A 12,454-nucleotide genomic window follows, 5' to 3' on the forward strand; every position below is an offset into this window, starting at 1 on the left:
CATAAAAATACCACTTTTAGGAGATATTCTTCTCAAAAAAAGATGGTCATTGGTCAAATAAGGCTGAAAAACACTACCCACCATTTCCACCCTGGGAAATTTACACTGTACATTGATATTTTTTTCAGTAGTGAGACCAAGTTTACAATTTGACTCAGTATTCACAGCTTTCCCCCACTTTTTTTGTAAGAGTCCTACTAATAATATTATTCCTCAAAAATGTCCTTTGGAAGACACTGCTTTAAAATGCTTTGTATAAAAATTATGTTAATAATATTCACAAATGTGGAAATTAACTTTTGATTAGATGCAGGTTGGGCATTTGTTTGGTCTCCTTGCTTCTGTCCTTGGGAAAGCACTAGCCCTCAGCTGTGCTGGTGTGTGTGTAGGGGGCAGACAGAGAGTATCTGTGTGCATACAGTGTGGACTCAACCTGAAAATAGATTAAGATTGAAAAGAGAATGATTGGAACGGGTCTTTCAGCTTGATTATCTGCTAGAATCTCTATTACTTCTCATAATATGCTTGAAAAGTTTTATTTGTACTTCATGGGCAATGAGCCTGGCCTCATTTACAAATATGAATGCAGATATTAACTGTGTACTGTCTTCTCCTCCAGGCAGTCTTGCTCACTGTCGGCTGGTTTTATTTACTTCCTCAGCAAAGGAATATCCATCTCCTTGGAATTAGACACAATGTGGTTAATGGGAAAAGCAGAAGCTTTGGAGTCAGAACGTTTTAATTTGATTCCCAACTCAGTCCTGTGTGACCCTGAGCAAGTTTTCCTTCCAGAACCACTGACTCCTCGTCTATAAAACAGAATGGGTTACACCTGCCTCTAAGAGCTTCTTACGAGGACACCACCAGGCACAAAGGAGATACCCCATAAACAGTAGTCCCTTTTATAGTTATTCTTTGTGTCAAGCAGATTATGACAGGAGAATTCCACAGGTGTAAAGTCACACAGACAGAACTGCCTCTTTCACATTCTGTGTTGTTACTTCAAACTATAAATGACATCATTATTCTTCTGTTTTTATGAGGGCAAATAGTAAGAGTTGAACTATTATCTAGAAAGAGTAACACTAGAATTATAAGAATAGTGAGTAAATAACCTAAAAGAGGATTTTTAAAATTATTATAATTATTTGGGATATAGAAAAGTAACTTATAAATGATCCCCTTAGGGGCGCCTGGGTGGCACAGCGGTTAAGCATCTGCCTTCGGCTCAGGGCGTGATTCCCTCGTTCAGGGATTGAGCCCCACATCGGGCTCCTCCGCTAGGAGCCTGCTTCTTCCTCTNATGATCCCCTTAGGGGCGCCTGGGTGGCACAGCGGTTAAGCATCTGCCTTCGGCTCAGGGCGTGATTCCCTCATTCAGGGATTGAGCCCCACATTGGGCTCCTCCGCTAGGAGCCTGCTTCTTCCTCTCCCCCCCCACCCCCGCTTGTGTTCCCTCTCTCGCTGGCTGTCTCTATCTCTGTCAAATAAATAAATAAAATCTTTAAAAAAAAAAAAAAGAAATGATCCCCTTAGACTTAACATCTATTCATTGGAAAAAACAAAACAAAACGAAACCAACTACCCCCCATTTTTTTTATATATACGTAATTGTTTTGGTGTGAGTGATTCATCAGATCATACAGAGGGGGATAGTAAATGTATTAGGGAAAATTTCAGACGGGCTTTCAACTTTTGTGTCAACATTATATAATTTTAACCACAAGTCCCTTTCCTTTGTGGTTTGGGATTATTTACCACTAGGTATGAACAGAACAAAAGAATCATCATGTAATAACCTTGCTCAAAGTTACATTTTTGGAGGTAAAAGCACCCAACAGGTAATTAGAATGATATAATTATTTATAGCACAGAATAGAATTTTCAACATAAATTGAAGTTTGCAGGCCAACAGACTACTCTGGCCCCTGTTTTGCAGAAAAACATATACTTATTACACATGGTTACCAATAGCAGGTCAATCATGTCTATCCCTAGCCATCCATGGCTAAATTATTCCTGGAAGAAGCCCACTGGGTCCCTGCGATGGATGACAAATGAGAGTTTTGCTGTGGTATCTACCTTTCTAAGTGCCAAATGATTTCCTGGCAGTTTTTCTGGACATAAATACTATGAATTGCTGAAGAAGCCATCATTTTTCACACTTTATTGGTTTAGACACCAGGTGAAGTCTTCTCAGCTAAACTGAAGTAACAGAGGAAGCAACACACCTAAATGTTCCTTGGACTGTCCTCAATTGTGCATTAATCAGCATCTGTCTTGATCTGGTTGATTACAGGAGAAGATGTATCAGGGAGTCTCTGCCCAGCATCCCCTCCTCCTGAAAGGATGGCTTGTGAAATTCCCTGCCGAATGGATTGTGTGCTGAGTGAGTGGACAGAGTGGTCATCCTGTTCCCAGTCTTGTTCAAATAAAAACTCAGATGGAAAACAGACCAGGTCAAGGACTATCCTGGCATTGGCTGGAGAAGGTGAGTAATAGTTAAGAGTTCAACAGTCGAGTCAATTGCCAAATTATTATTTTTTTTCTAGAAGGTAATTGAGAAAGTCATATAGTAGAAGTAGCCACGTATAGGTGATAGCTCTATTGCCTGAATAAAAATTAAGTTTCATCTCCATGCATGCCTTTTCTCTTTAATCCTGTAGTTGATCTAGACTGGGTCCTATATTTCCAAGAATTTTCTTAGCCCAAACCTATGTATAGGCCATGGCAATAAGATGAATGTTATTTTTCATTATACCTTTTTAGAGAAAAAAGCAAAGTTTGATTGACACACATTCAGCTTCAGGTAGCTCATACATTTGGGAATATAGTTGGAATATGTCTGGTAAAAAGAGCTCCAAATGAGGAATCAAGAGACACGGCTTCTTGACCAGGAACTGCCACTAACGTCGGCCTGATTTCCTGTTCTGTCATGCTGGCATGTTGTGAGAGGGAGGAAGATGAAGGCTTTGAAAATGACTTTGAACAAGCTAAAATGTGCTATGGAAATGTAAACGCATGACATCAGAGCAAATTGGAGGAGCAGCTGCTTCTCTCATTTACAGCGATGGTCTCTGTCCCCAGACATGTGTGTCCTTTCTTTCAGGCTCTCCCTTGGCTTCGTCTGCCTATGGCTCAGTTATAACAGCAGGGTGGTGTGGCCACTGGCTATGAGGAGCTCCTTTTGAAACAAGATTCTGTTCTGTGATCCTGAAAAATTGGGCCAGGGTCAAGATGAATGAAGATTTTCATATTCTTAAAGTGCAGTTGCTTCCCACTCTTGTCTCTTACATTTCTGGAAGGAGAAAAAAGTCAGTAGTATTTAATGGGAAAAAAATAACAAGAATAACAAAGCCAAGGTCACAAATCTTTTTGAGCATTTGGCCCACTGAATAAAACATCATAGGGTGGAAGAGTAGGAAAAAAATCAATACTTCAGATAAATGCCAGTTTTTACATGGATATAAAAATGTGAAAGAAAAGACAGTAATGAAATTTGATTGTCTGACTCACGCAAGAGTGTAAGGATGCACATCTGTCTGGTCTCCCCACCAGTGGATAACACATTGTCAGATATTATTTCAGAGTTTAAGGATTGGCTCTCTTCTGCCAAACATTAAGAGACACTTCTGGATTTCTCAAATTGCAGTAAAATGCATTGCTTGATGGAGGATGGGTGTCTTAGAATGATTCTCTGGGAAAAATAATGCTCTCTTAGGAAAAAGAGGCCAGATATAGGTAATGTGTATGTAAGTGTACATGTTTGACCTGATATCCCTTCAAGGTCATGGGCTTCTATATCTAACTGACTAATTTATGTAGTTATCATGTTACTGAAATAAAAGCAAATTTCTTTGGAGTTTATCTCAGAGATACATGATCCAAAGGTGGGAAATAGAATCTGGCCTTGTTGTTGTTTTTGTTGTTGTTGTTTTTGGTTTTGGTCTAATCAGTGTGTACTGCTGCCTATTATTTAGGAGGGAAAAGTGAAATATGTTGTCTTCAGATTATTACTCTGGACAAAAGGACCATGGCCCTAGAGTGGGCAGAGGGGTACAGAGCCTCAGGCCTTTGGAATCCTGTGTCCATTAAAACAGCAAAAATAATAAAAATAAGAACGACATAACCACAGCAACCTGGTAATAAAAGACCAACAACTATGTATTCTTTTTGGTTTTTATTTTTGCAGGTGGAAAACCGTGTCCCCCTAGTCAGGCCCTCCAAGAATATCGTTCATGCAATGACCATTCCTGTATGCAGCTCTACTGGGAGACGTTGCCTTGGGGCCCCTGTTCTGAAGACACATTGGTAACTGCCCTTAATGCAACCATTGGCTGGACTGGAGAAGCCACCTGTGGCGTGGGCATTCAGACACGGAGGGTCTTCTGTGTCAAGAGTCACGTGGGACAAGTGATGACCAAAAGGTATCACCAATGATTTATTGAAAGTGCATATGATTATTGCATAGTTGCGTATTTTTAGTCAAAAACATTTATCAAACAATGAATATGCTTCCGTCTGTGCTGGAGGAAAAGAATTTTGTTTCGTTTGACTCTTAAAGACTAGAAAATATCTCTCAAAAACAAAGGTGGAAACAGTTATAATATGGATCATTAGTAAGGTTATAATATGTGCATTAGCTAATGGAAAGTAAATGTGGCCCACAAATATTGAATCTATTTGAGTAATCAAATATTTTCTTGACCTCATCTCGGTATTTTTGGCTTTTTTTCAATCATGTAAAGACTAGGTCAACGTGAAGGTAGGTTCTCCACTTTGAAAGGATAGGATTGTGTTGCACCCTCTGTTAGGTTCCATTGCTCATTTATGCGGTGGGCAATAAATCCATATGGCCATTTGAATAGACTAATTCATGCCTGTAAGTAGGTTGAGATCACATACCTGTTAGACTCTGCACCTGAAGACATAAAGTTAAAAAACAAAACAAAAAAAATAGTAGGAGAATTTGGACATGGGAATTAGGATATAGATATCAAAAAGGGTCAGGGACAATTGCAAGTGATAGAGGGAAAATAATAATTAGGCAGAGAACTCAGCTGTGGGAGTTTTTTCTCTAGACCAAATGAGGAGACGTGACATTTCCCCAGTCCATGTAGGAAATCTCGTGGAAAAGAAAATGTAAGGGACCTGTGAAGTATACAGTGACTGGGTAACTGTCCTGTCCATGGAGACTTCCCAGTGGACGTGCTTCAACTAGTCTCTTCCCTGTGGCAGAACACCCCCGTCCCCCCCATCACAGGAGTGATACATCACCAGGATGGGCATGCTCAAGTTTTTGTCAAGTGTCATGAATGAGGCAATTTAGTGCTCTTCCCCAGGAACTTCTGAGGTGGGAAAAATGAAACCTTCTCTTCTTTCTGTTCATGAGGCTCTCAGTATATGAATTGACAGTTGCAAAGGCATGGTCCTAGAAGAAAAAGCAGGCAAAGGGAGTGGAAGTGATGCTCAGAAAGAAGCAGAAACCAAAGCAGAATATATCCTGGCAGCAGCAAGCCCTGGCCCCATCCCGCTAAAGATGCCCCTACCCTGCCTGGTGGCATAGGCAGACACATTTCCTCTTCCACCTGTTTCGATCCAGTTTGCATTGCTGTCCTGGACAACTCAAACACCTGATTGATGTTGCCTTGAGGTACGTTGATACGTGCCTCTGGGCCTTTTCCACACTGGCATGGAAAGCACAGTAGTTCTGTAAGAAAGGTCATAGGAACTCAGTTAAGGGAAGCAAACTGCTGATGGCAGAAGTCGTGCAGACTGGCCAGATAGTGCTGGTGCTGGAGCGTCCGATGTGCAGTCGGCTCTGCAGATGCAAGCGGAGGTGATAGGACTTGCAGTGAAGCACAGTCCAGAAGACCTCCTCTCTCTCTCTCTTCCCAAGGGTGGCTTCTAGAGGGCTAGAGTTGGGTGTTCTTAATTTGCTGCAACCCCAGACCTAAGCACAATGTCAGGCATTTGGTCAGTGTACCATAAATGACTTTGGAATCCATGAATGAACTAGATTTATGTGTAGGAAAGTTACAGGGTTCAACAAGGATTGGATATGAATTGCTGAAGATTGAGAAAAGCTGATGTCTGTTCTTTGTTCAAGAAAAATTACTAGATCTATTGTCATACATTTTGGCAAAAGGGACTGCTGTAAAGAGTAATGACTAGATCTGATGTATGACCTTCTACTCTTATTAATTCATAAATGTTATTTCTGCTTTAGACCTGACTCAACATTGCTTGTGCTGTTTTTTTGGAATATCACGTATGTCAGTTGTGTTTTGCAACTTGTCTGGTATGCGTAGCACTGCATGGACTGATTGAATCAATGGGAGTTATAGCCAAACATGGACAATAATGTTTTACATTATCACCTGGCTCAGGTGAAAATCTAATTCACGGGGTTCTGGTAAAATACTAAAAGTCTTATAAAGATATTATGCAGATGTGAGAACTCCTTTTATCTTGGGAAGGATTGCAGCCTTGATAATGTTCATTTTTATGATGCAAATTTTCAGCTGCTTGAAAAAGGTGCATGAAATATCAGCTTGAATATACAAATAAAATTAAATATGGCTTAGGTATAGCAGTAAACTCTATGTAAAATGCAGCAAACTATTATTCCTTATTGTGATGAGCAAATTTAGCATACCTGATGTCTGATCTTCTCCCTGACACAAAACTTTTCAGCTCTGAACCAGAACAGGAAAATTCCGCTTGATATGAGTACAGTTGGTTTATTTCTTAGCAAAGGGCCATTAGAATGAAGAATGACACCAAATAAACTGTCACATTTGAAGGACTATTTGGACCAGAAAAGTTGGATTATATGATCAGGAAGCCCCTTTTTCTATTCTTATAATTACTTCAAATGACAAGTGTTGTTTTTGTGCTGTTTTGTTTTTTGTAAAGGCTTGAGCACATAAATGTTATTCTTTGAACAGCCCCTAGCTTTGCTCAGCTTACCATCACAGAAAAATGAATTGCACAGATGTTTTCCCTAACACACACACACACAGAGATATTGCTAATTACTTTTTGCCTGCTAATGAATCTGGAGGCTTAACAATTTAGGTTGAATTCTTACTGTATATCTCCAAACAACCCTGCTAAATATGAGGGGCCTGAATTGACTTGGGTAAAATTAATTAAAAACTTTTAGGTTAAGGAGATTAATTGAGCTAAGAAATTAATACCTAGTGTCCAGTGAAGCACATAGTGAGATAGTGAAACCAGCAGCAATAGAAAATATCCTTTGTTCTGCCCTTCCAAAAAATATATATATATTTTTTGTTCTTTTTTATGTGAAAGCTGTTGCAGTGGAAAAAGATTCCCTGCCATTTGTGAAATCCTTGGGGTGAGGGTAGGGGAATAGAAACAGAAAAGGGGAAGGAAACATCCCAAAGAATGAGGGGCATTCAGGGTGCAGAGAAAGAAGCATGTCTCCATGGAACAGATGGGCTAATATAATGTGTTTTATCTCCAAGCCCACTGCACTGGGAGGCAGAGTTCCTTGCAAGTTCTTGCTTCCCTGGGTTGGTGTTTTGGTTTCTATGCAGTTGAATAGGTGAGGCTGTTACCATTGTATAAGTAATAGAACTGATCATATCAGAAAATGAGAACTAGCCAGGGCAGAATTAGAACAGAAGTGAGAACTTATTGGGATAGTTCTGGGGTTTTGTTTTGTTTTGTTTCACTATTCATTGTTGTTTTTTTTTTTTTTCAGTTTCAATGTAGAAAAAAATAATAATAATAAAAAAGATTAAAAACACACAATTCGGAGCCTTCCAAAAGTCCTGATAAGGCACTTTCTGCCTTTAATGTGAAAACACCTGGCATTGTGTGAGATACAATAATACAGAGTTCCATTTAAACATTTAACGTTGACAGAGTTGGCAGGTTTGCCCCACAAAGCTGAGTGAGACGTGCATCGGTTCCTGGGTTGGAGGACTGATCAAAGAAGTGGAGCATTGTCTCTGCATCTTGATTACGGAGGCCTAACTGAAAAATGGCAGGTCTTTGTAGCTCAGTGTGATGCATTTCAGCACAGCGCTTATAAGGAGCTGAAGGCTACGGGGTGACAACAAGATAATAGTTACAGAGCATTCCGGTGCTGGTCCAGGGAAATATATGTGCTGAAATGAAATACATTCATCCTTCTATTGAGAGCACTGCCAATCTAGGGTCCGAGCATTACGAGAAATTAGGAAGTATAAGTTATGACAAAAACCAAAGGGCCATACTTTGTTTACTAACTAAAAAGTGAATCCATATGTCTCCCTGGGTCTTAAGGCTTTAATTTTGTTTTGGAAATGGTTGGATAAATTAGCCTAATATCCCCAGGGATTTATTTGTCTTCAGGCTCCAATAACGTTGAATACTATTCAATCATTCACTTACTGTTATTAAATATTTAAGCTGAACTAAAATATGGCATTTTTAAGATATGATTTAAGATGGAATTCCACCATCAAAGCATTAAAAATTAGTTTATGTGTCGTGCAGGCATACACAGGCACACAGACACACATAAACACACACACACACACAAAAACAGCACAAAAGCGGTCAAAAGCCTTTTTTGGTCAGTGTCAATACAACCATACAGAAAATAAACCTTACGGTTTTTCTTAGAAATAGAGGGCACATATGTTGCTAATGGTCAAAGACTATTTTTGAAGACTAAGAAGAAACTTATGAAAATTAGAAATGTGGTGATTCTTGAAGGGGTAGACATCCTGCAAATAGAAAGGAAGAGGACGTTGAACCCCTGCAGAAAGGGTCAACTTTGCTGGCAAAAGAAATGAACAAAAAAACCATTTTCACTGACAAGAGAATATTTGGCTCCTATCAGACCGGAAATCACGTTCCAGTCGTGGCCTCTATGAAGCAATATAACCTGAGCTTGATCTTTGCCACTGAGGAACTGATACTGTTTCTCTCTTACGGACTTCGGGGAAGAACGTGGAGAGAGAAAGGGGCTGCACTATGAAAAGTTGACACTATGCCCAGTGAGTATTTATTGTGAGTGATGCTGATCAAGGGTAAATCAAGTAGGCAATATCAGTTCCCTAAAAGAGATTAACACCTACTCCTAATTGAATTGAGCAAAATCCCTGCAGGATCGGCCTCCCTCTCCAGAAAGCCTGAAGCCAGTGCCACAAATATTTCTAAGCTATTTTGCCAATGGACGAGTGAGCGTGAAGTCGCTGGTTGGGCGTGGGGCCCCTGCTGCCCCACCGAGCACGCAGGAAGCTGGTGTGGCTCAACTCACACATCCAATTCCAACCATACCCCAGGCGTTGTTGGAGAGGAGTTGGAATACACTGCCGCTCAATTTAATTTTAGTAGACCTCAGAGTATGAATAAAGGACTTGGGAATGATTTTAGCGTTTTTTGCTATCTCTAGTAAAGTATGACATAAATTTTCCTTACCCGAGTAGCTTGTTTATGTAACACTATATTCTCACAAAGACACTCTTCTTTCTTTCTGTTGTTTTGTTTATTGAATTGATCTCTTTGATAGCATTTCTGTGTATACTAAGTATGATTAATAATGCCACTGTAATTATTGAGCAATTCTTTTTCTGTGAGTATATCCATTTTCCAATTTTAACCAAGTTTTCTTTGGTCCGTAGAAAAAGTAAAATAATACAGAGAGACTAATGATGGCAAGCAACAGGTCCCACCCATCTCCTGCTCCGTTTAGTATCCCACGTCTCAAACACAGCCACAGCCACAGCCACATTTTAACAGTTGTTCTATGTTTTCTCTCTGTCTCTGTCTCTGCTTCTCTCTCTCTGTTTTGACTGGTAAGCCTTCACGTGGTTCACAAATATAACGACGTGCAAGGAGAAATACAATATATAACAAAGAGAAGCCTGATGCTCCCACCCCTGTCTCCCTGTCCCCTGTCCCCTGTCCTGCCACTGGCAGCCACTGTGTTAGTGTCTTATCTCTGTCCAGTGTATCTTTATGTCAGTACAAGCAAGCATGAGTGTATATTTTTTGTCCTCTTCCCTTTTTCATGTTTACTTCTTAACTTTAAATCATACAGTTTCCACACATCATTCCTGCATCTCCTCGTTTATCAATTTAAAATGCCCATCCCTTGATTCCCTCTCGTGAAAGCAAAGAACCTTGGCCCATTTACACGTACTCCTGTCTTCAGTCCCAGATTGGTGGTGTTCTGGTGGGTACGTTGCTTTAGTACTTTTGATTAATCTTTTTATAACTTTATTTCTGTTTTCGTTTATATTTAGATTGTCACTCTGCCCACCTGCTTTGTCAGATAAGGACATCCAAGCCTCCACTCTGTCTCCCTCCCTTTCCATGCCCCCTGCTTTGTCCGCTGTGTCTTTACCTGTTGGTGTCACGAATATTATCATGTACATTCTGTTCCATGGTCAAGTTCGGTCATCCACATTTGGCTTATATATTGTTTTTAAAGTTTTAAAACTAAGAAAATGTTTTCATTTTGATCATTATCTAAATTGATGAGGACTGATGTCAGCCAGATTCTTGGATGACAAATTTTTCTTCCTCTTCACCCACAACCATTATAGTCTGTTCTCTTACCTTTGGTTTGGTGTTTGAAAACTGGACAGCCTTTGCGTTGGCACGTTGGTCATTCTGTACACAATTGGTGGATTCTCCATCTGAACTGTCATCCTTTCATCAGCTCTGTGGGGTTTCTTTTAATTCATTATTTCCTCATTATCCTTATCTCCTCTGATTTCTCTTCTTCGAGAAGGTATATTGATTGTCTGAACTTTCTACACTGTTGTTTTTTTTTTCCCCATTATAATTTTTCTCAAATGCTCTCTCCCTGTGTGGCTTTAGGTCCATTACTGATTATTCCAGTGCCTCAGTTTATCATGTGAAAATGAAGGCTATAATGCCTCTCACTGTTGTCATTAGGAATAAATGAAAGAAGCTAGCCAAAGTCCTTAACTCAGCACTGCCTTCATAATATCAGAGCTCATGCTGTTAAGCTTTACCCACACTGCATTTATGTGCTTTGTGAGGAACTTATGGGGAACAGAATTTAAAATGCAAATATCTGTCGCTGAGTGCTTTCCTGTTTTTCTTTTTGGCATATCACTGTTTCAGAAGATAATCAATGTAGTTTTTAGCCTTCTGTGTTCATAAAACAAGTAAGCAGGCAAGAAAACAAACAAAAGCTTGATTGCCATTTTCTGAGGCTTTAGTTTTTCCAATTGACTGTAGTGTTTCTTCCCAAGTGTGAGTGTTCATTATCAGCAAAATAACAGAACTGTAGTGTTGCTCTTGTTAATGCTAGTTAGTATATTTGACATTTGCCATCTGTCATATTTTGTTTGCTCCGGCTCAATCCACATGTTCTAAAGAGATACCTGCCAATCATTTAGATGTTCTAAAATTCTGTTCATATCAAAGATAAAGGGTGAACTTAAGTGGTTTTTCAATTATTTTTGTTTCCCAGTATGTTCATATACTGCCTTGTATTTTCCTGTTCCTTTGCTAGAATATCAGTGATCTGAATGCTTTCCAAAAAATATATCAGATGTGTTCATTCCGAAAAAAAAAAAATCAAATGTCATCTGAATTGATGCTGATGGGGACACATTCTTGTGAAGGCATTCCCTTCCATTAGTTTCAGGGATCGCTCTTTTCCTGAAGGAGTGAAAAGTATTTTGGTCTCTGGGTCAAGAGAGCTGACATTGCCCTTGACTCTGCCTCTGGCTGGGGGCCCTTAGGCAAGCAGCCTCACCTCCCTGGCTCTCTCTTCCTTGTCCATAGAAGCAACAACAGGGCCTCAGTGTTTTCTGTTCTGGAACCCTACAGTTCTCTGCTAAACCACTTACTTCTTCCAAGAGGCATTGATATTGTCTCTGTTGTCTCTTACCATTGACAGATGTCCAGATTCGACTCGGCCCGAAACAGTGCGTCCTTGCCTTCTCCCATGCAAAAAAGACTGCATCGTGACAGCTTTCAGTGAGTGGACGCCCTGCCCGAAGTCCTGCCAACCAGGTCAGTGCAATCTGTTTTTAGTGTTTCTCTTGCTAACCTCTTGAATTGTATTCCCCCACTGCCAAGTAAATGAGAGACTGTAGAATGGGAGCACCTTTCTTTTCCATTTGCATGGCCCCCTGCAAAGCAAGGTTGGTAAAATTTGTAAATGAAGGCTTGGGTTTCCAGATCCCTCAGGACTTGGCAGGGAGGACATATTCAGTTACTAGATGCTGTCCTGTCATCAGAGTGCACGACAGGACTCCTCCTCCTCCGGGAACCCTGTCGTGGGGATTTGAACAGCCGTCCCCATGTGGCTCCTTATAAAGCCTCATCACTGACACCGTTTCTTTATGGCTCCTGTGTGCTGGGAGTCTGACTGGAGGAATCTTTATTAGACTATAGGTCCTTAAGCACTGTGCTTGCATCACTGACAAATACAAGCCTGTGGAAGAAC

At 40.2% G+C, this 12,454-nt stretch overlaps 1 protein-coding gene across 1 annotated transcript in view; it reads left to right on the top strand.

Annotated features, from left to right (window-relative positions):
* The window catches only part of THSD7B (thrombospondin type 1 domain containing 7B), an 848,738-nt gene that overhangs the window by 446,674 nt on the left and 389,610 nt on the right, over positions 1-12,454 (top strand). The window contains 3 exon segments of the mRNA XM_034654492.1: positions 2,300-2,491; positions 4,193-4,427; positions 11,903-12,018. Coding sequence (XP_034510383.1) covers positions 2,300-2,491; positions 4,193-4,427; positions 11,903-12,018 — 543 coding nt within the window.

This window comes from Ailuropoda melanoleuca, chromosome 2 (genome assembly GCF_002007445.2).
Source record: "Ailuropoda melanoleuca isolate Jingjing chromosome 2, ASM200744v2, whole genome shotgun sequence".
In the NCBI taxonomy this organism is placed as follows: Eukaryota; Metazoa; Chordata; class Mammalia; order Carnivora; family Ursidae; genus Ailuropoda; species Ailuropoda melanoleuca.